This window comes from Hyperolius riggenbachi, chromosome 1, assembly GCF_040937935.1.
Source record: "Hyperolius riggenbachi isolate aHypRig1 chromosome 1, aHypRig1.pri, whole genome shotgun sequence".
Classification (NCBI taxonomy): Eukaryota; Metazoa; Chordata; class Amphibia; order Anura; family Hyperoliidae; genus Hyperolius; species Hyperolius riggenbachi.
Window position 1 is genome coordinate 543296096 of NC_090646.1, and position 26901 is coordinate 543322996.

The 26901-nt window shown below is 43.2% G+C and overlaps 1 protein-coding gene across 1 annotated transcript in view; it reads right to left on the minus strand.

Annotated features, from left to right (window-relative positions):
• HSD17B4 (hydroxysteroid 17-beta dehydrogenase 4) overlaps positions 1 to 26901 on the minus strand; it is a 396885-nt gene that overhangs the window by 198227 nt on the left and 171757 nt on the right. Inside the window, exons 12-13 of the mRNA XM_068247101.1 lie at positions 15341 to 15444; positions 8673 to 8909 (exon numbers count right to left, since the gene is read on the minus strand). Coding sequence (XP_068103202.1) covers positions 8673 to 8909; positions 15341 to 15444 — 341 coding nt within the window. The remainder of the gene's footprint in view (positions 1 to 8672; positions 8910 to 15340; positions 15445 to 26901) is intronic.

Here is a 26901-nt window from a genome sequence, read left to right on the forward strand (position 1 = left end):
TTTGATGGCTTGTCGTAGTTCTATTTCAGTAATAGGGTGCTCAAGGTCAGAGCTAATTTGTTCAGTTAGCAAGGGGAGACCCGAGTCCTGGATATATGACTTAATGCGTTTAGTTAGTTCTTCTGAGGGGTGGTGCGGGGCTGAGGAAGGTAGATTGTATAGTGACTCGTAGAAATCTCTGAAAACTCTTGCGATGGATTCAGATCTTTTCTTTTTGAGACCATTCTTGTCTTGTATATGAGCTATATTAGTGGAAGCATGTTTTTCCCGGAGAGCTCTAGCTAGTATCCTACTACACTTGTTTACATATTCGTAGAAAACCCTTTTACATTTGATGGCTATGAGTTTTTCCTTAACCTCCCTGGCGGTAAGCCCGAGCTGAGCTCGGGCTATGCCGCGCAGGGGGAGATCTCAGCCCCTGGTGGGGCGATTTACATGCTGTAAATTGCTGTGCGCGCAGCCAGCACTTTGCTAGCCGCGCGCACAGCTTGATCGCCGCCGCTCTGCGGCGATCGGCCGCACGCAGCGGCTGAAGAGGGCCCCCCGCCTGAGCCCTGCGCTGCCCGGATCAATGAGTTCCGGGCAGCGCTATGGGCTGGATCGGGTGTGCCTGACGTCAGGACGTCGGCTGACGTCCATGACGTCATCCCGATCGTCGCCATGGCAACAGGAGAAGCCAAACAGGGGAACGCGTTATATACGCGTTCCCCTGTTTGCTATAGATGCCGGCGACGATCGGACTAGAGGGCCACATGCGCCCTCTAGTGGTGTTTCATGTAGCTACCCCTCTGGTAGCTTTACATGAAACAAAAAAAAAAATTAAAAAAAAAAAAGGATTTTTTCCATTTGGAAAAAAAATATTAACCGCCAGGGAGGTTAAGGAAGAGAATTTGGCGTAACTTTTCTCTTTCTTTTTTGAGGAGTTCCTGATCTGATGTGGAAAGCGATAATTTGTGACGCATTTCCAACTGTCTGATGACATTTAAACTATGTAAAATCTCTTCCTGCCTTTTTTTGTTTCTGAAGCTGGCTTCTTGGATCATTTTACCTCTAATTACACATTTGTGTGCTTCCCAGACAGTGGGTGGGGGAACCTTGTCTGAGGAATTAATTTGAAAATATAAGGTCAGTGCAGCCGAGATGGAATGGGTAAATTCAACATCTTGTAACAAAGATGTATTCATTCTCCACTGTCTGGGAAGGTGTTGTTTAGGTCTGAGGCCTACCTCTAGTGTGACTGGAGAATGGTCTGAGAGAAGCATGGTTCCAATATCAGACTGTATTCTTTCTGAAAGAAGATTCTGTGAGATAAAGATATGGTCAATTCGTGAATAGGAATTGTGTGTATGTGAGTAAAAAGTAAAGTCACGTTCGTTAGGATGTTGAATTCTCCAGATGTCCAGTAACTGGCGTTGTGGTAGTTCTTGTTTACATTTGGTTATGGCCTTATTGGTCAGGGAGCTCCTACCTGAGGAAGAGTCCATGGAGGAGTCTAGTATCATATTCAGGTCTCCTCCCAGAATCAGACTTCCCTCTGCAAATACAACCAGAGCTTCAAGGGTCCTGACCAGAAAGGCTGGCTGACCATTATTAGGTGCGTAATAAGTGCTCAGAGTTATATTTCTTGAAAGGTATGTGCCCTTTATCAGAAGGAAGCGACCTGCAGTGTCTTTATGTTCCTGTACACAAGTGAATGAGACTTCTTTCGATATCAAAATGGCTACGCCCTTAGATTTCGTATCAGGTGAATTGCTAAAGTAGGCTTGTGTGTAATATTTGTCTGTTAATTTTGGATGAGAGTTACCTTTGAAATGCGTTTCTTGGAGAAATGTGATTTGTACCCTCTGTTTGTGTAACTGGCACAGAAGGGCTCTGTGCTTTTCAGGAATGTTAAGCCCCTTCGTGTTTAGGGTTTGTATTTTAAGTGCCATTAAATAGGGAAAGTAAGCTCATAGATGGGGGCTGGGCAAGTCCGGCAGGGTCTCCTGGAAAGGGAAAGGGGTGGCCATAGTGAAAGAGAAGAAGGAAAGGAGAAGGATACAGGGAAGAGAAAATAAAGCACAGTAGACAGGGGACAGACCCTGTCTTAATTGCCAAAAGACAGATCATTATAATAGTATTAAGTAAATCTAGAAAATTCTTAGTGGCCTTTTCAGCCATGATGGGTGGGGAACAAAGTAACACGTCAACGAGAAGGAGTCCTCAAGAGCTCCAGGCATGTAAAGTCTCGTATGATGTGCCATAATAAACAGTACGGCAGTATTTTTAAGGCATAAGTAATGAAAAGTGAGATTAATGTGATTCATGAGCTAACAGCATAAAAAATGATATAGAGTTAGATTGAATATCGAAAAGGCTGTATATGCCATAGAGGGAACCTGTGCATAACCCAACATATTCAAATATGCGTTTACATTTGAAAAATAAACACCAGCAGTGCTATTCTTTTATGCATCACATATGAACATTTATAAGTAAGACAAGGCGTATGATATTTACAACCACAATAGCTCCGTCCTAATGCTGTTGGGTGTATACTTATATCATCAATGAGAGCTAGTCCTTACAGGAGATAAAACAGAGCTAGTGAAAGTGTAGGAGAAAGTGCATCTCATCAATTGTTCTTAGACTAGCAGTGTGTCCTGTGGGAGTGCGTTTTAGCAAATATATGCATTAGACGGGGCCCAGTGAACAAAAAGTCTGAAACCTTGCGTAAAGGTAGCTGCCTTATTTGAAGTCTAATATAGCAAATGCAAATGATAGGTGGGAGTACATAAGGCAGTACAACAAGTGAAAAGAAAAAGTTGTTCCGTTCAAAAATAAAAGATTGGGGATCCGTCAGTTTATGAAATACTCACAGTTCTAGCGCTTCAAGAGGTCTTTTTGCGTTGTTTCTGCGGTATGCTGGTGAGCAAAGAGTCAGGTTTCCAGTTAGGTAGTGAAACTTCATCTATTCCCAGGGCTGTACAGAAAGATGTGTCATCTCAAGGAGGGGCACTACCTTGTGGCATGGGTTTGAGAGCCCGGTGAACTCTGTCCAAGCGAGCTGGAGGAGTGTGCACCTGCCCCAGTAATTTATCGAAAATAGCTTGCACGGTGTCTTGCAGATCTTCAGAGCGGGTGGCTTCAGGGAGGCCTCGTATCCGTACATTGTTTCGCCGGCTTCTATTCTGTAGGTCTTCAAGGTGTAAGCGGTAGGAGCTGTTAAGGGTGGACTGTTTTTCGTTGGCATCTTTCAGCTCATTCAACTCCCGACGAAGCTGCTGTATGTCTGTCTCTACCGCCGTAACTCTGTCTGCAACTCCCGTCACAACTTCTCTGAGCGCCGCCACTTCCGATCTTGTGGCGGTTAAGATGAGATCAGTTTGGGAGTCCATGTCTTGTTTTGTGGGAAGACCTTTCAAGAAAGCAAAGATGTCATCCAGATTCTTAGTGGGGGCGAGCGATGCAGGCACGTCCGAGGGCCCCGCTTGGTTAGCTTGGTCGGCCATCTTGTCAGGAGCGCTGTGCAGCACTGGGCCGGTAAAGTATCTGGAAACTGGGTTTACCGCCGTTCCGGTGCTGGTATTTGTGGTCTGTTTGTTGGGTCTCCGGTTCCCCTTCATCTTGCTGTTCTCAGGGTTTGGATTCGGGTCGGTGCGATTGCTCATAGCTGTGTTATAGCAGCACGCTGCTCGGAGCTCGAGGAGAACACGTCCTCACAGATCCCTGTCAGACTCCGCCCCTTGCTACATTTTCTTAATGTAAACCTCAATAAGATTGTTTGAAAAGATTTTAAGTTTACCAGTATAACGCTATGGGAGTGCTTTCACTCTATTTTTGAGGTATATCTGTGGAATATTGAGGTCCCTGGAACCAGAAGCACTGAGGGGACCAGGAGATAAAGCATTTAAACTACCCACCTAACAGAGGTTGCACTCAATCTGGTGAGTTCGTTCCCTGACGGGTTCCCTGGTGGTGGCTGAAGCATATGTTCCATTTGTTGTCTGCTTCACTGCTTGATTGGAAATTAGGGTTTTTTTTGTACAGTATAACACTATGGGAGTGTTTTCACTCTGTCTTTGAGGTTCACCTGTGGAATATTGGGGGCTGGGAACCTGAGGCACTGAGGTGACCAGGAGATAAAGCGCCTAAAGGATACCCGAAGTGATATGTGACAGGATGAGAAAGACATTTGTATGTACAGTGCCTTGTACACAAATAACTATGCTGTGTTCCTTTTTTTCTTTCTCTGCCTGAAAGAGATAAATATCAGGTATGTAAGTGGCTGATTCGGTCCTGACTCAGACAGGAAGTGACTACAGTGTGGCCCTCACTGATAAGAAATTACCCTTTTTATCTCTACCTTGCTCTCAGAAGACATTTTCTGCTAGGAAAGTGTTTTATAGTTAAAATTTCTTATCAGTGAGGGTCACACTGTAGTCACTTCCTGTCTGAGTCAGGACTGAGTCAGCCACTTACATACCTGATATTTAACTCCTTCAGACAAAGAAAAAAAGGAACACAGCATAGTTATTTGTGTGCTAGGCACTGTACATACACATGTCTATATCATCATGTCACATGTCACTTCGGGTATCCTTTAAACCACCCATCTAACAGGGGTTGTATTTTATCTGGTGAGTTTTTTCCCCGACCGGTGCCCTGGCAGTGGGTGAAACATATGTTACAACTATTGTATGCTTCACTGCCTGATTGAAAATCAGTTTTTTTTGCTATTCGAGAAGACTGGATAAGAAGGACGACTCATATGTAGAAGTTTTATGTTATGATGTGCGCTTATCCAACATACCAAATAACAAATGACATTTTGTAGAGCGGGAAAGACACAGAACTCCCATAAAGCTTGCATTGGTGTTTCTTATTCCTCCTCTGAAGAGCATTTGGAGTTCTTATTTAGGTCCTGGGGCAAGACATGAAAGAAATCCAACCAAAAAAGGGGGATAGGCAGCAGTAAAGAAAGCAAAAGAAAGAGGCTCGAAACGCTTTGCACACTACCCAAAACTAACTTTTTTTGCATAACTATGTAAACTGCTTATCAGCCTCTGTCAAACTAGATGTTTTTAGTCCCTTGGTTGTGCTTTGGCTCCCTATTTAAGTGCTCTGAAATGATGCGGTCAGCTGTCCCCTATGCTCCATTTATCCTAGGAAAGGCACAGTGCCGCAATGCAGACTATAAAGCAGAAACACAAGACATACACATCAGCAAATACCTACAACTGATCAACTGATTGATAATAGCAGGACTGGATAGAATTCCTCCAGTACTACAATTAAAGAACCCCAACATACAAAACAGAGTCTATGCTGAGCTAGGAACAGACATCTGCGACTTCACTCAATAATAATACATGTAATGTTATGACTTTTTGCTGTCTCCAATATTCCTCAATGCCAAAATTCTATTTCTAGTAGAATTTACCAGGGCTGTGGAGTCGGTACAAAAATCCACCGACTCCGACTCCTCAGTTTAGGATTCCACCGACTCCGACTCCTCTAATTTGCATATTACAATCTTGTTGATTGAAAGTATGTAACATGAAATTCGTCTCTTAACTGCCAACACTTAGGAATTTTAAAAGACAACTGAACTGAGAAGGATATGGAGACTGCCATATTTATTCCCTTTAGTCATAGACTAAAACTAGTCCTTGGTAAGAGTACTTGTAAAAGGTAAAGGCCGGAACAAAGAACATCTATCAGGCCCTAGGCAATGTAACTGTGGGTACATGTAAGAGTGATGTGCAGGTACTCTGCAGGGGAATAAGGAGATTCTTCCTCTATTACACATTCTTCATGCACAATCTAAACCAGGTTTATGGGTGATAGACAACACCTTTGTGTTCAATGTGCACCACATTCTCAGTGGATTCCCTGCAGCTCTGTGGAGAGTGCATATGTAGAGTCTAGTACTACTGTGTAACAAAGTAAACCTGAGACAGATGAAATTAAAGTTGTATACATACCTGGGGCTTCCTCCAGCCCTCTTCAGGATAATCAGTCCCTCGTTGTCCTCCTCCACCACCTGGATCTTCTGCTATGAGTCCAGGTACTTGAGCAAGTCTGGCGTAGTGCGCATGCACACACTCCGCCGCCGGGAGCGTACTACACCTGCGTAGCACTGTTGCGCAGGTGCAGAACGCTCCTGGCTGTGGAAGCGGCATGCTGCAGGACTGCGCTGACTGGCTAAATTACCAGGACTCATAGCAGATGATCCAGGTGGTGGAGGTGGACAGCGAGGGACTGATTAGCCTGAAGGGGGCTGGACGAAGCCCCAGGTTTGTATAAAACATTTCTTTTCATCCGTCTCAGGTACCATTTAATTCGTAGTCCCCAAACCAAATTTTAACAACATATCAAATTATTTGATTTCATGAGCAAAGAGAGTGCATACATTTGCATAAATCAGAATCAACGCAGAATTATTTCCATATCTTATTGACTATCTCTATTAGTGACACGGCTACACATCAGGCTTTATACTTACAGCATAGATGTTATTTAGTATATATAAGAGATTCCTGTGTACTCATCATATATACAGTCACAATCAGATGTGTATATCTGACTTTAAAAATATGGAGACTGCTTCATTGAAGCAGCACAAGTAACTAATTTTGATTGGTTTATTTCATTTTTGTGGACTAAGCACAGCTATTACTGTATGTATAAATTATTTATGATGACTATTATCTGAGAAATAGAACATTTTATCATATTTTCTATTTTAATTACAGTTTAAATTCATTAGGAGTCGGAGTCGGTGCATTTATTCCCGACTCAGACTCCAGGCACCCAAATTTGCCCCGACTCCGACTCCACAGCCCTGGAATTTACCATTCTGAATAGTTTATCATCTATACACAGCAAGACATAAAACAACAGAGAATGACTACTTTACAGAGCAATGCACAGCATAATGTGTGGCCTGCTTTTGTATGAAGGGCTAGCTAGAGTTTCTCTGCAATCAAAAACACAGACAAGTTCATTTTCATGTTGCCAGTCCACTAAATTGTATTGTTTGGATGGGCCACATTGTGGACCTGACCAGTTTACACTTATTCCCCAAATGTTGCCTATTCTTTTGAATGGTGAAGTAGGGTAAAAATATCTGAAAGGTAAAACCAGTCACTTGACCCACGCTACTGTAATGCTATTGAGCAAAAATGGCCAAGTTCCCACTGATGGTCACTGGGAGGCTGCCACTAGAGCAAAGATCATCCCCCTTGTCTACTGTGTGCACCTGACCCATTACTCCGACACCTCTAACTCTGATCTTGCTGAAAAAAAGAGATTTGAGGAACAGCTTGGCCACACACCCCTCCAATGTCCTTATGGGGTGGTGTATCGAGCTGCAGACTGGCCACACACCCCATCCCAAGAAACTATTTTCCTCCAACAGAGGACAACACGACCGTTCTGCAAATTAGAAAGTTCAGACAGCTAGCACTTTTTAAAGCATTTATTGTTGTGTTTTACACTGTTGGGAGGAGGAAGTACCAGTGGAGGATGTAAGCTGCAAGGGTGCTTTTGAGATCTAGAATAATGGTTAGCCTGTTTAGCAAGATATTAAATATTATCCCAAAGTATAAGATTAGACAAAGTAAATCCAAAAGAAAATAAACAAACATAAAAAATAGACTATTTAAAGCAAACCTGAATACACTTATGAGATAATTGTTTGTAGTACTGCTAAGAAATAGAACATTAGTAGCAATACAAAAAGTGTTATATTGTTTTCCACTACAGGAAGAGTTAAAAACATTAGTTGAAATTTATGATAAAGCGCGTCTTTAAGCTATTTGGTCCACTGGGTTAAATAGAGTCCTGTCTTCTGAAGCACTTTAAAGGCCAAAAAACAGTGAGAGACCGCTTGAGTTAAGGTTTTACTGCAGGGAAGTTCAAAGGGTCATTATCTCTGCTTTGTTTTATAGCTTAAAAGACAGAGTGTGGTTTTAAAACTGCAACAGTAATATGTTTTTTTTTTTTTTACGTTCCTTAAAGTAAACTGAAAATAAAAATACGACACTCTTCTCTTTGCTACTAATGTTCTGTTCATTTCTTTGCTACTAATGTTCTATTCACTATCCGTACTACACATACAATTCATTATGTTATAAGTTTTTTTTTTTGCTTCAGGTTTGCCAGATCTCAAGCACATCTTAGTGCACCGTATAAAAAAGTAAAACAGTTCAAACAAATGCACTTCATGCAAGAAAATAGCATTAACCTTTATAATAAACTGTCGCTTTGATAAAACTACATAACAAAAGAAATGTTCACACACAGGATGGTAATAGAGATGATCAATGAGCTGCAAATATTTCAGAGTCCATGCAGAATTATGTACATTTTCATATAAATGTATGCAGTTTCAAGACATCCAATGCTCACTCCAATCTGAATAATCGCAAATACCTTCTGTTTTAAGAAGACAAACCTTTGTTTTGCATAGCAGTTTCGATGTGTGTCTGTTTCTCAAAGCTCTTTGACCTCCAGTCCAACAGTTGATCAAAGAAACTTCAAAGACAACAGATCTATAAGAGTACAAACATATCTATGCTTGGAAAGCAATTGGTTGTTGAATAAATTTGATTTTAAAAAATGGCTCTTCGTTTTTGGCTTGAGATAAAGTAATGCATTGAAAAATAGTAATAAGGCACACAACTTACACGTGTAAAATCAATGCTGAGCCCTGGCACAGAGGCGAGTCCTCCACTCATAAGGGCAGCTTGTGACATAATAACTCCAAATGTCGGCAAGCAGGAAAAGTCATCACTGCCTTCATACAGGAATTTCAGATGGTCGGGGTCCTTGGTGGACATACCCACTCCAAGAGCATAAAGAATGGGCTGGAGGTGAGTGTAGCTGTACGATGACACAGGCAACTTCTGGCCAATGGCCTGGGACTGCAGTGAACATTAAAGAAAATGCAGGTTAATGAGCAAATAATAAGCACATCAAACATAAACCTCAATGGAAATTATTTGGAATAAGAAAGTTGCTTCCAACTCAAATAAGATTTCATTTCTACCCTGCCAAGACACGTTATTCACAAACTACTGCTAGCTATGTATGGACTTGTGTGATCTACTAAAGCCTGCCGTGCTATAGGACTGCAGATTTCATGTTGCAAATAGTCACCAGAAAAACAGCCTTTTGCCCATGCCTCTGGGTACCTGTTTATTGGGTCTTCACATTGCATTGAGCAAGTCATGCTTGTATCAGAGGTTACAGAAGGTTAGTGTGAGACTTACAGTTAGCATTTAGGTCATTTTAAAATTGTTGCGTAGGATTCCTAGTTACAGTTAAAGGGTTATGGTACAGTAGTATTAATGAAGTCAAAGTCAAATCTTGACATCCGTAAAGGGCTAAAGTTTGGTTTAACAACTTCCAATTCATGCCTTTTTAGCTTTAAAAGCACCAGAGCATTTTTTTTTTTTAAAAAACTTTCACTTTGTGTTGAAGGTCACATGATCAGAGATAACACTCTCCGATTATTGGTAATACAAATAACCAGTATTTTTACTAGTGGCACCACCCAGCGCCCAACTCATGCAGCTGTGCGGTGACCCTCCCATTCATCTGCATAAAATGACAGCCAGCAGGCGCTTTGTGGCTGGCACCAGGGATGCTCAAATTCGGCTTCGGGAGATATCCGGATTTTTGCTATCCGGATATCTCCCAGTAATGCTGTGCGGGCTGGGCGGGGGGGGGGGGGGGGGGGTCAAGCTTACCTCTCTGACGTCTTCTTCGGTCGTCCCTCGATGCGCTCCAAGCGGCGGTCACCTGATTACAAACACTTCCTCCTTCCGGGTTGAAGGAGGAAGTGTTTGTAATCACGTGACAGGCATGGAGCGCATCGTGGGAGGCGCCGAGGGATGACCGAAGAAGACGTCAGAGAGGTAAGCTTGACCGCCCAGCCCGCACAGCATTACTGGGAGATATCCGGATAGCAAAAATCCGGATATCTCCCGAAGCCGAATTTGAGCATCCCTAGCTGGCACATAGGGATGCTCATTCGGATTTCGCGGAATTTAAATTTCTGAATTTCTGGTCGGAAATCTGAATTTCCGATCGGAAATCGGATTTCTGCAGAAATACTGCATTACTGCAATTCTGTGATTTTAGCCCAATCACAGAACTCAAAATCAACGGACGAATCAGAGAATGCAGAAACAACTCGAAAGTATTTGGCCAATCAGAGAATGTAAAAAAATAAAAAAAAATAAAAACTACTCGGAAATTGGAAAATGATCAGAAAACTGAACTCGGAAATCGTATTTCTGTAGAAATAGTGCATTACCCCAACTCGGGAATTTTAGCCCAATCACACAACTCAGGAGCATTGGACCAACCATAGAATGCAGAGTCAACTTGGAAGTATTTGGCCAATCAGAGAATGCAGAAAATGACCAAAAAAACAAACAAAACACTACTCGGAAATCCGAACTAGGAAACCAATGGGAAATCAGTGAAATCGGTAATCAGCACTGACAGATTTCGGAATTTCTGCAGAATCGGAAACTGACATTTCTGACCATCCCTACTGGCAGATGAGAGGCTGCACTGCACACCACGCTAACACTGTTCATCCGCCATGTGAGAAAGGCCCAAGTCTGATGGCACCTAAATAAATACAGATTTCAAAGAATTACACTATTTTCTAAAAGGGTTTGTATTTTTTTTTCTGTAAACGTTTTTTACATACAGGTTTAAATTTACTTATGTACATATGGTCATGAGAAAATAATATATATTTAAAAACCAATCTCTTGAAGCCAAACATCCTCCTGTGGCATGGACAAATTAAATGCTGCGCACAGAATCAGCCATCCTCTGATAAAGCCACTCGGTGGAAGTCTACAGCGGCAGCCACTACTGGTAGCAGCAGCAAGCTAAATAATTAAGCAAATATTCTTCCAGGATACACATACTGAGAGAGGAAATTGCTTGGAGCTTGTGAGTCACCTTTATATAGAAAGAAAAGGATGTCTGTATGAGTTCCTTACGTATTATGCTTCCAAACCTTCAGGAGCAGAATGGACCTTTATCAAGAGCTAGTCTATCACTGAACAGGAAAAAGAAATGTGAAAAATAATTAAGGTTGTAAGACTGAACCTGTGGTGCCCATTCTGCAGACCGCACGCTGGAAAACACTTTCCACACACCTCATGCACCATGTGGAGAGACACATGGCATCCATCCCACCTTTTTTTTTTTTTTTTAATGTACCAGTTTATATGAGGAGACCTACTTACAGCAAAACGGGAGTCAAATAATGAGGCAGCTCGACATATTGCAAAGCCACAGTTGTAAGAGTGCCTGAAAATTTAATGGGACTAATTAGATACTATTCTTACTGAGAACTTAGTTATATAATGGAGAACAACTAGGTTTTTAAAGGGAACCTTAAGTGACATGCGACATGATGTACAGTGGCAATCATACAAATAAATATGTCATACTCCTTTTCTTCTTTCTCTACCATAGAGAGTTAATATTCTGCTATGCAACTGACAGTTTCTCTCCAGTCAGACCATAGTGCCCCTCACTGATAAGGAATTGCAGCCATAAAAAAAAAAAAAAAAAAAAAAAAAAAGATCTGGGTTTCTGAGAGCAGGGGATTTATAATAAAGGTTGATACAGTATAGCAATCTGAGACACAGACAGACTATGTCATTGAGCTGAGTCAAAACAATACATCTACTTTTTTAAGTTTGTAAAGATAATATATAACACTGTGGGATATCTAAAAAGTCATTTTTAGGAGTAGGAAGATAGATACAATTGTTTATCTCTTCAGTTGTTTTTTTTCACTTAAGGTTCACTTGGCGTCTTATCAGTGTTACCAGTTGTGTGAACAATAGCAAGCAACTTTTTTTTTTTTGGTGGTTTCACAACAAAAGTTGTTTGAGAATTGTGCTGCATAAAAGACCGCTGTTGAGCGTGTCTATGGGGCTTAAATAGAGCAGGATCATCCACCAAGCAACCTAAGCAGGTGCTTTGGGCCTAGTGGGTGTCAAGGAGGCCACCAGCCACCTTCTCTGACCTCTCTCCACTTCAGCTTACCAAAAAGACAACAAGGGGGGCTCAAGTATGCTACCTTGCCTTGGGCCCCAATTCATCTTAATCCATCTCTGGGCTTAAGCCACGAGAATGTAGATATAAGTCTTGTAGCTAAAGCACAGCTGTGCACGATTGGGCTTGCTCTTGGACACACATCCGGCACCATCTGCTGCAGCACTAATTGGTGAATGGGAATATATGTTCCCTGAGCCAATAAGATTGATATTTACCATTAAAAATGCTTTTACTTTCTCAGTTCATAGTGAAAAATACACTATGTAGCATTATTTTAGAATCAAATATCCTCACCATAATATAAGTTTTGTGATAAAACGGTAGAAATGGCCAAACAAAATGTGTGTTTTATCTACAGTAGCACTTTTTATTTGTAAACTGGAATTGGTAAAACTGAGAAATATGTTTGTTTTTGTTTTTTCCCCCCTCTTTTTCATATCAAAATCCATAAAAAAACTAAATTGTTTGAGGGGAAAAAATAACATACAATGAAAGTCTAGTTTGCCTTGAAAAAAACCCAATATATATTTAATTAAAGAGACACTGAAGCGAGACTAAATCTCGCTTCAGCTCTCATATATAGCAGGGGCACGTGTGCCCCTGCTAAAACGCCGCTATCCCGCGGTTTAACGGGGGTCCCTTCACCCCCAACCCACCCCCCGCAATACTTGGTCGTAAAATGGTCGCTGGCTGTCTCTTCCTGGAGGCAGGGCTAACGGCTGCAGCCCTGCCTCCCAGCGCGTCTATCAGCGGCGCAACGCCGCCTCTCCCCCGCCCCTCTCAGTGAAGGAAGACTGAGAGGGGCGGGGGAGAGGCGGAGATACGCGTCTGACAGACGCGCATGGGGCAGGGCTGCGGCGGTTAGCCCTGCCCCAACCAGGAAGCGCTCCCCCGCTGCACGGAGGGGGTTTGGGGGGTCAGGGACCCCCGTTAAGCCGCGCTATAGCGGCGTTTTAGCAGGGGCACGCATGCCCCTGCTAGCTATGAGGTCTGAAGCGAGATTTATTCTCGCTTCAGACTCTCTTTAAGGTGTCATAGGTATGGATAAAGCTATTACTGATTAAATAAGAACACAGTTAAAATGTGAAAACTGCTCCAGTCCATAAGGGGGAATCAAGGTCTGGATGCAAAGTGGTTAAAACAAAAAGGTGAGGTCACTGAATAACTGAAACATGGCGGGAGCCTCACCAAGATTCTATTGGCTATCTTTTAAAAATTATAGCCCAATATGGGCTTGATTCACAAAAGGGTGCTAACTGTTAGCACGGCCATTTTCGCATTGTGCACGATCGCGAATTTTCGCGCGAAACGATAACGTTTTCGCGCGCAAACGCGAATTTTCGCGCGAAAACGATATCGATTTCACAGTAAAATTCACGTTTGCGCGCGAAAACGTTATCATTTAGCGCGAAAATCCGCGATCGCGTGCAATGCGAAAATTCGCGCGAAAACGCCCGTGCTAACAGTTAGCACTCTTTTGTGAATCAAGCCCTATGTGGGCAGAGGCTATTGTTACGTCCCTGAGTTGAATAAAAGTTTGCCTTCTGTTTTAGGAAGGTAGAACTGTATTGTATTTACCATTATTATTTATTTATTTATAAAGCTCTGATATCTCCATGCAGACAGTTTCCTGGCCAAGCTTTGAGCATGGAGCTCTAGTGCTGTAAGGCAAGGGTGATAGACCCTACACTGCTCAATGCATTAAACACTGTTCACATTCATATTGCCGTCACTGTGTTGCTCTGTGTGTAGATTTTCCTCTGCCCATCTTGTTTGGGCTGGCAGACTTACTATGATCCAGCAAATAAAATAATGTATATTGTTGGCCTTTTTTGTTCTCTACTGAATTCTCTGATCAGCCTTAACTTCAACTATGCACTTCTGCTTGACCTATAGAAGTATAAAAATTTTATAGGAACATTTTTCAGTGCTATATAAGCCTGTTCGTAATTTAATGTTCTTAAAAGTTTTTTTTTCTGTTTCAATTTGCAGCTATCTAACAATTTATAAGACTGTTTGCTGTAAACTGAGACTGAACTTCTACACAAGCATGGAATATGGAGTCTGAAGTATTAACATCCTCAGGAGTCTCACTTAGCTACAAGAGTAGCTAGCCAAACACAACAGGAACCATTGTTACTCATTTTCAGCACCTAATCTAGCAATTGGCAGCAGGTGTTAGCACTCCCAAATGATGGTTTAAAGGGAACCTAAGGTGAGAGACATATGGAGGCTGCCAATTTGTATTCCTTTTAACGGCTTCCAGACTGCTGTAAGGGAAATCTACACCCAGTTTGTGGCTGCTTATTCCTGACAGGGCGTAGATTTCCATTATTGCACCGCGCAGACCGCCGGAAGACCCTTGCTCGGCTGTCTCTATGACGGTAGAGCTCTATGAGCTGGTCAGGAGGCGCTTTCATTGACTCCTGATCATGTGATCATTGTAAGCCAATCACATTGGCTCACATTGATCAACAGGGTCAGGAGCCAATGAACGTGGCTCCTGACCAGCTCACAGAGCTCTGCCGTCTTGGCGACGGCAGTGCGAGGGTCCCGCAGTGATGGGTGAGCGGTGTGACTGACCAGTATGTGCAGCAATTCGTCGAAAAGCTCCGTTTTTTTAGTACCAGGAGTCTCTGGTCCCCTGATATGCATGCTTGTTCAGAGTCTATGGCTAAAAGCCATATTAGAGGCCGAGAATCAGAAGGACTGGACCAGGCTTCTTGCATTGCTTACAAACAATCCTACATAGAACAGCCTACAGATGAAATCAGATACCTACAGTGTAGGTAAATGTTCTACAACCCTGTTCTCAAGGCCACCAATCCTTCCTGTTTGGAGAAAATCCACAGGGGAACTTAGTGAGTATTCCTGACATATGTATTACTTCACCTGGAGATATTTCCTGCAATGCGTGAACTGCTGGTGGACCATGAGAATATCCCCCCCCCCCCCCCCCCCAAAAAAAAAAAATGAAAATAAAACAGTTTGTTTTAAATACAGTGAAATGGCTAAACTGAAAATTGTATTCTGAGGCCAACGCATCACACACTTTCCACATTTTTAGATGAAGTTATACTGTGAGCAACTTCTCTAGAAAACTCTGTGATAGATGTAAGACGCATGGACGGCAATGGAGGTCACTGAAGGTCAGTCTGTGCTGAGGATCTCTGGAGCTCTCTAGCAGGAAAATCAACCCACTCTGCATAGCACATTGAATTTCTAGCACTGTCGGAATTTAAATTAATATACTTACCGGGTCAATTCCAGAAGCTGATGTAAGTTGGCTTGTGGGATTCATAGAAATTCCGCTCTCTGTATCAACGGATGACAAGACTTCGTATAGCTTGGCAGTGGACTCTAATACAAAGACAACACATAATGCATTAATAGGAGATCGGGAAATGTGGGAATGCAATTTGCTGCTAGGTACATAAAGCCTCTCTACCTCATACAAGCTTCCCCTTAACATACTGAAGTTGTGATTTCTGTGACACAAGGACACAACTGAAGTGAGCGGGATATGGAGGCTGCCCGAGATGTGTACCCGAGACGACATGTGACATGAGAAAAACGTGTACGTACAGTGCCAAACGTATGAACAACCAGACTGTTTTATTTGCTTTATTTTGCGGCTTTAAAGAGTTAATTTTTAGACATGGAAGTGACAACTTCTGTCTTGTCGGTAGCTTGTCGGAAATATAGTAAATATCACTGATAAGCAACTTACAGCCATAAAAGTTTTCCTGGCAGAATACAACTTCTGAGAGCAGAAGACGATAGTAAAAGGTCAATAGCTCATGTATTTTTACTCTGGGACACTTAATAGCCTGCCAAAATATAACGCGTTTCACAGAGCACAGTCCGCTTCCTCATATCAAATAAATAAGTGTCTGGTTAGCCAAGGTGCAGAGCTTGGAACGCCTAAAAAGCTCTGCACCTTGGCTACCCAGACACTGCTTTATTTGATCTGAGGAAGCGGACTGTGCTCCGCAAAATGCGTTCTTTTTTGTGCCCGATTATAAACATGTCTTTCTTATATTGGCGTTGCCCCTTCTTAGAGGCAAGCCATTTTATATTTATTACATCCATAGTTATTTTTGGGGGCAACTTCTCCATCCCAGTGATATTGTTTACAGCCCCCTAGCTATTAGAGGTTGCTGTCAATTATTTGTTTGTGTACCCAAACATTGTTTTTTCTGGAGTGACGACCGATACATTTGAAGACAAAAAGCCCGAGTGGGGATGGGATTTCCTCACTTGTTTTTATACAGTGGTTGCTGCAACCCACCTTTGTGAGTACTTCATCACTGTTTTTATCGAGAACTTAACCTGGTACTACACCATAAGGGGCTCCTGGTCTCTCTCTGTGTTTTTACTGCATCTGTAGGAAGTCTTGGGACTCCTCTGGACTACACACCTCCTCACATTCATTCTACTTTTTAAATGTTTAAGTATAAAATAAAACCATGGGTTATTAAAAAAAAAAAAAGTCATTTTAGGAGTAGGAGAATAGATACAATTGTTTATCTCATCAGTTTAATTTCACCTCGGGTTCACTTTAAACAATGCAAATTGCCTGGCAGTCTTGCAGATCCTCTACCTGATACTTTTTCCCCATAGACCCTAAAACAAGCATGCAGCTCAGATGTTTGACTCAAGTTTGACTGCATTTGCCACATGCTTGTTTCAGGGGTGTGCATCATATACTACTGAATGCATGTAATGCAGGATGCCAGGCAACTGGTACTGTTTAAAGTGTGGGTGTGTGTGTGGTGTGTGTGTGGTGTGTGTGTGGTGTGTGTGTGTGGTGTGTGTGTGTGGTGTGTGTGTGGTGTGTGTGTGTGGTGTGTGTGTGGTGTGTGTGTGGTGTGTGTGGTGTGTGTGTGGTGTGTGTGTGGTGTGTGTGGTGTGTATGGTGTGTGTGTGGTGTGTATGGTGTGTGTGTGTGTGTGGTGTGTGTGTGTGTGTGCTGTTTGTGTGGTGTGTGTGTGGTGTGGTGTGGTGTGTGTGGTGTGTGTGGTGTGTGTGTGTGGTGTGTGTGTGGTGTGTGTGTGGTGTGTGTGTGGTGTGTGTGTGTTTTAAAGATAAAACCGGACACGTACCTGGGGCTTCTATCGGCCCCATGCAGCTGTAATGTCCCGCGCCGTCCTCCAATGATGCTCCGTTCCCCGCCGCCAGTCCCAGTCTACAGTCCCAATTTGCACAGTAAGCTCCCGATGACGCGCGGGAATGAGCACTATTCGTCTAAGACGACGAATAGTGCTCATTCCCGCGCTTGTCATCGGGAGCTTACTGTGCAGATGAAGTATGAAGTTTTCTTGTACTGCGCCTGTGCAGTAAGCTCCCGATGACGCGCGCGGCCACGGCCGTGCAGCCGCAGTCTAATTAGATGGCGGATTAGACCGGGACCGGCGGCAGGGAATGGTGAATCGTTGGAGGACAGCGTGGGACATGCCAGCTGCAGGGGGCCGATAGGAGCGCCAGGTAAGTGTCAGTTTTTATTTTCAAACCACCCCCCCAGCCAGAACTCCTATAAAAGTAAATAAAGCAGCCTGCATATCCATCTCAGTACAGTTATTCTTTAAATAATGGTTTATTCAGTTTAGAAAACATGACATTCTTCAAATAATACAATATTTTTCAGAAAGTGCTGTCCACGAGCTCAGTTTCCAAGCTCTCATTATTAAGGCCATCCCTCTGGAATACAGACGCCTTGGTGAACAGTACCTGTGAAGCTAGAATAATCCATGCTAGTGGCACAGTGTACACTTTCTATTTTCAATAATGCCAAATGAAACTACCAAGCAATTTCATAGACAACACTCTCACAGCTGACATTCCCTGTAGACGGACATGCTGTAGCCCTGCCTATAGGAGTCTTTCTAGCTAAAGTTTACACAGTCCAAATTACAATTACCCTACCGTTAGCATAACTTCCATTCACTACTTGATCCCAGAAAAAAAAAAAGTTTTTACATACAGTAGCAAGAAAAAGTATTTGAACCCTTTGGAATTATATGGATTTCTGCACATATTGGTCAGAAAATGTGATCTGATCTTCATCTAAGTCACAACAATAGACAAACACAGTCTGCTTAAACTAATACCACACAAATAATGAGAGAGAGAGAGAGAGAGAGAGAGAGAGAGAGAGAGAGAGAGAGAGAGAGAGAGAGAGAGAGAGAGAGAGAGAGAGAGAGAGAGAGAGAGAGCGCTAGATTAGCCTGTCTGATTCCCCCCCCCCTCCCCCCGGACAGAACGAAAACATAGGAGAAATGTGAAATGTGCCCTGCATGTATATAGAGAGTTTAGCCTGTCTGATTCCCCCCCCCCCCCCCCGTCTGGACCCCGATCTGCTGCACAGGACAGAGGGTAAACATAGGAAAATGCATCACAAGTGGTAATTCGATCTCTCCACTGTGTCACCTGACTGCCATGGCAGATAAGCTCATTTGAAAGCACACAATGTTAACAATATAGCCACTTGGTTCCCAGCTACTTCACTGCGGTGAGAGTCTCCCGAGTGCAGAGTCTAAGTGACCACGGGTCTTCACCAGAGCACCACAGGAGGGGGTGATGGGCCGCAACCCCTAGTGGGCTACGGACTACTTAGCTAGCTAGTGCCCACCAGGTTGCACCCAGGAAGGACTCCAACAGTGGTCAGGAGAACAGATGACACCTCGATGTGGAGGCTGGATGATTAATTGAGGATCCAGTAGTACTGAGGGATTAGAGATCCGGGGTAACTGTGACAGAGGAATCCAGGTCCGGATACAAGCTGAGGTCAGGGCAGGCGGCAAAGGTTCAGGTCCGGTAACAAGCTGAGGTCAGGGCAGGCGGCAAAGGTTCAGGTCCGGTAACAAGCTGAGGTCAGGGCAGGCGGCAATCCAGGAGAGTCAGGGACGAGCCAAGGGTCAAAGCCGGGTAGATCAGATCAGGAGTAGTCTAGGAACAGGCCGGGTCGGTACAGTGTTCTCCCCAGAATTTTTTTCCAGCCGGGTGGCATGAAATAGTAGCCGGGTGGCATGAAATAGTAGCCGGGTGGGGCGAGATGAAAATGCAGGGCAACTCTGCTTACAGCATAGGAGGAGGTGAAGAGGTGAGCCGATGACAGCCGGGTGGTCACCAAATCTAGCCGGGTGGAGCACCCGGCAAAAAGAGCCTGGGGAGAACACTGCGGTATCAAAGATCAATCAGGAAAACGAGCAGAGCTTCAGGCTATCTCACACACTAGCTGACAAAGGAATCAGCGTGGAGTGCTGTGAGTCATCGCCTTTTATACTGGAGGAGGGCTGGTCTTCCAATTGAATTGCGCGCCACGCATGCGTACTAACGGCCGCCAAGACCAGCGCATGCGTACTGTCATCTTGACGCATGCGTACCTTTGTCCGCCAGGAATGGCGCATGCGTACTTTGTTTGCCCACAGTCGCGGCTTGTACTTCCGCCCTTCCTGTCACCGGCAACCACCATGATAACGCGTCAGTACGCGTTCCCTCACACGGACCACCCGGAAGTGCTGACTCCCGAAGAGGCACGGAGTACAGTGCATCCTGCATCGGTAAGGCCCATCTGGACTTCGGATCACCGGAGGATGACGAGGCCCTTAAACCACCGATTCGTGGTAAGATTTCTGCGTGATCCTGACACCCTGTTTCAAAATATACCACTCCGGGCGGATCGTTCAGAAACAGCCTTATCAGTTCGCCGACATGCTGTACGGTCTGCTGAAAACCCACCCAGCAGGAGGTGCCGACGGACCCTTCAGTCAGACGTGTGTATGAGCCTTTAGACTACCACAGATTGAGCTATACAGAATGTATACGGTGGCACATATCTAGGCTCTGCAGCAACAGTTTTTTCTGTATATACCATTGTCTGTATGATTATGTTCAATTATATCAGGGTTTACTATTCCAGGCATTACATGCACACATACATATGTATATATACACATAATGGTGCTTGACTGGGACCTGGATATTTAGTTTACTATAATCAAATGTTTACTATTTCACAGTTTACTATAACAAAATTATACTGTACCCAACTCTTAAAGGATAACTGAAGCGATAATAATATGGAGGCTGCCACATTTATTTCCTTTTAAGCGGTACCAGTTGCCTGGCTATCCTTCTGATCCTCTGCTTCTAGTACTTTTAGCCGCAGACCCTGAACAAGCATGCAGCAGATCAGGTGTTTCTGACATTATTGTCAGATCTGACAAGATTACTGCAGCAAAATTGATAGCAGGGCTGCCAGGCAACTGGTATTGTTTAAAATGGAATAAATATGGCAGCCAACCTTATTCTTCTCACTTCAGTTGTCCTTTAAGCACATAAAAGGTGAGATGCATAGTGGGTATCCAAAAAAACTTTTGGCCATGTGGTAGAAATGCTTAGTTGGTTGTCTTGTCCCACCTGATTTATCTCTACTCCCCAGAGCATTTTAGAGACCAGGTATATTTTTTACTGGCTTCAGAACCCTCAGTAACCAAACATTCCACATAGATCACCCGAGGACTAAAGATGTCGCCACCTGCGATCATTTTTAGAATGTAAATCTGGGTGAGGAAAGTTTTTACAATGGGCAAACATTGCCTAAATAATTTAAATAATTTGTATTGTAAAAAAAAAAAAAATTACTTTTTTTTTTTAAATTACACTTCCCCTTTAAATAAAAGACATAAGTCTATTTGCCTGCGAGTGATGCACAAAAAGTAAGCTTGCCTCATGAACTCTTAGCATGCAGCAAAATTGGACGTTAAAGGGACACTGAGCAGTGCAGAAACTATGGAAAGATGGATATCATTTTAAAGCTCTCTTTCTCCTCTTTCCAATGCTATATAAAGCGCCGCACTACGCCTTTTAGTTTTCGCTATTTTCGCAATTGAAATTGCTGCGGATGCAATTTCGATCGCGAAAATACAGAAAACTAAAAGGCGTAGGGCGACGATTTAGGAGTTGCCAAAAAGAGGAGAAAGAGAGCTTTAAAATGATATCCATCTTTCCATAGTTATATTGTATTACACATTCTGCTTTGAGAAAAAGTCGCCCTGTGTAATACAATGTAACTATGGAAAGATGGATATCATTTTAAAGCTCTCTTTCTCCTCTTTCTGACGACTCCTAAATAGTCGCCCTACGCCTTTTAGTTTTTTCTATTTTCGGCAATTTGATTGCGAAATAGCGAAAACTAAAAGGCGTAGGGCGGCGGTTTATGCACCGCTCGGAGTCCAAATGTATAGAAGAAATATTAATAAGATTAACAGATCTGTAATCTTAACATGACATTCAAACACACAGAAAAATATTAGCTACGCATTATATGTAAAATCTTTCAGTATGCTTTGACCTTCCATTTTCTGTTAATCTTCAAACTACGTCAAGTTTAAATAGCACAAAAGCAATCTGATCTAGTCAATTTAAAAAAATGTACTCAGCAGTAATGGGAGGAGAGATGAATATAAAAATATTCCTTTTATCGTGCTATTCGTATCTGCTGAAACTTTGAAACACTCCATCACAAAGGTTATTCCTACCTACACCGCTAACCTATGCGCAGTGCTCAGAACTCCCCATTAAATTAATGGGTTACTTCTTATATAGAATGCCTCATGAAGAAAAACCCTTTAAGAAAACCGATCTTGGGAATAGCAGAGAAAATCTTACATTTTAATAGCTCCTTGGAACATAACTGTATAAAACAGAATATCCAGATAGATATTTAACTGTATACAAATTCATAAATAAAATTGCTTATTTTTACAATATTCCTTGAAATTTCTTAGTCATTGTTAGCCAATTGTAACATCTTCATCCTGACTTAAAGCCTTAAATTTATCAGACATGCTGGCATCTTTACTACTGGCAAGGTAAATAGCTGTGGAATGTTTATTTTCCCTTAGTGAAGTGAGCAGAACATCACATGATCTGCCAGAGTGCTATGGGGAGAAAGCTGCATGACAGGCTAGGCTAATCACCACCAGAAGGGTGGGGTTGCATACCAGTATAAAACAATACACAGATACAAGGGGTGTTTATGATACCTGGATAATTATAGTACAAATGCATATCCTCGATCATTTATTACATTCGACAATAGGTCACCACAGTACCTCTTTGGGAAAACAATAATGCTAAAGTATGTGGTCATTTAGGATAAAAGGCACAGAAAAAGGGAATTACATAGAACTGTAGATTACAGCGTGTGTGGCCTCCCATATACTTTCCTCCTTGCCACGGTTGGGCCAGGACCGGGGTTTGGCTGCAGTGCGGTGGAGCCGGAGGAGGGGGGGGGGGGTGTCAACCCGTCACGCCGATGCCTCTTGCGTCAATTATGTCCCCCCTCTCCTCCGGCTCCAGCGCACGGACAATGCGGATTGTTCTGCAGCCAAACCCTGGTCCTGGCCAGACCGTGGCAAGGAGGAAAGTCTATGGGTGGCTACACACACGCGCTGTAATCTACAATTCTATGTAAACGCAATAATTTATTTGCGTTTCCCAGTAAATTAAGTTAATGCACCATAGGAGAGCTTTTGTTTTGTTTACTTTCTTTAGTGCCTGGCACCACCCAGTAAGAAAGGCAGCATTTTGGGCAGAAACTTAAAGGAACATCTCCTGAATATACAGTGGTGTGAAAATCTATTTGCCCCCTTCCTGATTTCTTATTCTTTTGCATGTTTGTCACACTTAAATGTTTCTGCTCATCAAAAACCGTTAACTATTAGTCAAAGATAACATAATTGAACACAAAATGCAGTTTTAAATGATGGTTTTTATTATTTAGTGAGAAAAAAAACTCCAAATCTACATGGCCCTGTGTGAAAAAGTGATTGCCCCCCCTTGTTAAAAAATAACTTAACTGTGGTTTATCACACCTGAGTTCAATTTCTGTAGTCACCCCCAGGCCTGATTACTGCCACACCTGTTTCAATCAAGAAATCACTTAAATAGGAGCTATCTGACACAGAGAAGTAGACCAAAAGCACCTCAAAAGCTAGACATCATGTCAAGATCCAAAGAAATTCAGGAACAAATGAACAAAAGTACTGTAATTGAGATCTATCAGTCTGGTAAAGGTTATAAAGCCATTTCTAAAGCTTTGGGACTCCAGCGAACCACAGTGAGAGACATTATCTACAAATGGCAAAAACATGGAACAGTGATGAACCTTCCCAGGAGTGGCCGGCCGACCAAAATTACCCTAAGAGCGCAGAGAAAACTCATCCGAGAGGCCACAAAAGACCCCAGGACAACATCTAAAGAACTGCAGGCCTCACTTGCCTCAATTAAGGTCAGTGTTCACGACTCCACCATAAGAAAGAGACTGGGCAAAAACGGACTGCATAGCAGATATCCAAGGCGCAAACCACTTTTAAGCAAAAAGAACATTAAAGGGACTCCGAGCTCAGAAAAAAAAAGGAAAGTTGTACTCACCAGGGGCTTTCTCCAGCCCAGTGCTGGTCGGGAGGTCCCACGCCGGCGTCCTGGCTCCTCTCCTTCTCCCTGCTCCGGAATGGCTGGCAGGCTGCAGCCCGGGCGACACTCTCCCGAGTGTCGGGCTGCTTCTTCCGCATATGACACGGATTACACACGGATTACGTCACACGCCGGCCGCCTCGCGTCATCACGGCGGCCGGCGTGAAAGTACTGCGCATGCGCGATTAAAGCGCGCATGCGCAGTACTTTCACGCCGGCCGGCGTGATGACGCGAGGCGGCCGGCGTGTGACGTAATCCGCGTCATACGCGGAAGCTGCAGCCCGACACTCTACCGAGTGTCGCCCGGGCTGCGGCCTGCCAGCCATTCCGGAGCGGGGAGAAGGAGAGGAGCCAGGACGCCGGCGTGGGACCTCCCGACCAGCACTGGGCTGGAGAAAGCCCCTGGTGAGTAAAAAACTTTCCTTTTTTTTCTGAGCTCGGAGTCCCTTTAAGGCTCGTCTCAATTTTGCTAAAAAAACATCTCAATGATTGCCAAGACTTTTAGGAAAATACCTTGTGGACCGACAAGACAAAAGTTGAACTTTTTGAAAGGTGCGTGTCCCGTTACATCTGGCGTAGAAGTAACACAGCATTTCAGCAGAAGAACATCATACCAACAGTAAAATATGGTGGTGGAAGTGTGATGGTCTGGGGTTGTTTTGCTGCTTCAGGACCTGGAAGGCTTGCTGTGATAGATGGAACCATTAATTCTACTGTCTACCAAAAAATCCTGAAGGAGAATGTCCGGCCATCTGTTCGTCAACTCAAGCTGAAGCGATCTTGGGTGCTGCAGCAGGACAATGACCCAAAACACATCAGCAAATCCACCTCTGAATGGCTGAATAAAAACAAAATGAAGACTTTGGAGTGACCTAGTCAAAGTCCTGACCTGTATCCTATTGAGATGTTGTGGCATGACCTTAAAAAGGCGGTTCATGCTAGAAAATCCTCAAATAATGCTGAATTACAACAATTCTGCAAAGATGAGTGGGCCAAAATTCCTCCAGAGCGCTGTAAAAGACTTGTTGCAAGTTGTCGCAAACGCTTGATTGCAGTTATTGCTGCTAGGGGTGGCCCAACCAGTTATAAGGTTCAGGGGGCAATTTCTTTTTCACACAGGGCCATGTAGGTTTTGAGTTTTTTTTCTCACTAAATAATAAACCATCATTTAAAACTGCATTTTGTGTTCAATTATGTTATCTTTGACTAATAGTTAATGGTTTTTGATGAGCAGAAACATTTAAGTGTGACAAACATGCAAAAGAATAAGAAATCAGGAAGGGGGCAAATAGTTTTTCACACCACTGTATATTAGGCCAATACTGTCTTTCAGTAGCGCAGTACAGAAAAAGGAATAACACAAGTACAGAAAAAAGGAATATCACACTCTACCAGATACCTGACTGAACAGTGAAAAACATACACTGCTCCCCCCACTCTTATAGCTTGCCCAGCAAGCTCATGGTGAACCAGAACTCCCAGGAGTTACATAGTTACTACAGGCTTCCACTTCAGGAGACAGTAATACCAGCCTCCATCTCCATCTTGCATCAAAAAAGACCTTTACTGAGAGCAAAAATATTTCAGCAAGGTTTTCTTAATATTAGTATTTACTGAACAATGACAGGCATCAGGCGTGCAGAGGTATTTATTTAGTCGACTGAATGAATGAGGAGTAGTTGTATTTGTTACACCCTTCTTACACTTTCACCTTCTCTACTGTTTATATAATACAGTATATGACACCAATAAGTCTCGATCTTACAATTGGCCGATTACATTGTTAAATCTGATTAAATAAGACTCACAGCCTACAAAGTGTCAGCTGATAGCTGTGCAAGAAGTACAAGAAGACATGTATTAGGAAGCATTTGCTCTGCATTGCTGCCAAGCTAACCAATTAGAGTGAAATAACAGAAGGACATCCACTTTCAAACAATCAATCCGGCCCATTCACATTACACGAGTCACTGTAGAAGGTGCTTGTATAGAAGTGGGAGATTTTTCCAATTAGGAGCAATTGTCCAGAGCATCGAGCTGCTCAGTGAGTTACATCATTTTTGTATCTCCAGGGATTTGGGGATTAGGAGCTATAAGAAGGTTTGGCAAAGGAGATTTCTACCATTTACCTGGTATAATGTGTGCACTATTTTCCATCTGTGGGCATGTTTTGAAGGTTTCGGAAACAATGCAGGAAAGGGCCCTCTTCTCAGTGCATTGGGAAGGGATGTTAGGGCATAGTAAGGAAGTACAGTAGTACCACTGTGAGTGTCTCTCACAGCAGTGACCTTGCTAACGTTCTAGGCAGGCATTGCTAACTCCTATGTCACTAGAAGGAAAGGTATTAGTTAATACACTACCAGTGCTTCCACTAGTAAGACTGTCACCATCTATAATAAAGGCCTCCTCACTGCAGCTTTTGTAGTAAAAAGGAAGACTGTATTACAGAGGACCTTTGATGCAAAATGACAAACCACACTATCAGCACAGGCAGCAGAAGTTTTGACAGATTTGCAAGGGGAAAAAAAATGTTGAAAATTGACCATTTGTACCATAAAATCCAGGTTTTGTTGGGTAGCCAAGCCCCCTTGAAAAATTGCCTTTGAAAAGAGATTGCGTCATCTATGGGTGAGAGGAGCCTCATAGTGTGACCTGAGGGGAACTCTGCCCCTACATGCGCCATGAAGACAGCCTATAAGCAGAGAGGAGAGATGGAGAGAATAGAAGTACAGTGCCAATGCAAACAGTATGTTGCATTCCAGAGCTGCCACAAAGCTTCCCTGCTGCTTACTGAAGTAGTCAGCCATTGCTTCATTGGGTGGGTGGGGGGGGGGGGCAGTCATAGTAAGTAGAACAAATATTCCGGCACCATCCACTATACCATGGCAGTCACATGAATGTAGACCACATATGGACACAAGTCTTAGGGCTGGTGCACACCGGAGCGGTTCAGGAGCGTTTTTTAAAACGCTTGCAGGGGGAAAACCGCTTGGCTAATGAAAGTGAATGGGATGGTGCACACAAGAGCGGGTTGTTTTTTTCCACAAATGCAAACTCAGGGGCTGCAGCATTGTTTTAGATTTCTGAGGCGTTTCTGCTTAAATGTTAAAGTATAGGAAAGTGGAAAACAGCTCTGAAAAACACTAGATCAAAGCGGTTTTCCAGGCGTTTTTGTTACAGAAGCTGTTCAGTAACAGCTTTACTTTAAAAATATTTGTAATCTGCTACACAAAAACGCTCCAAAAAACGTTAGGCATGTTTAGAAAACCTCTCTAAACATACCTAGAATCGCTCTAAAATCTGCTTCAAAAACCTCTAGCGTTTTGCAGATCTGC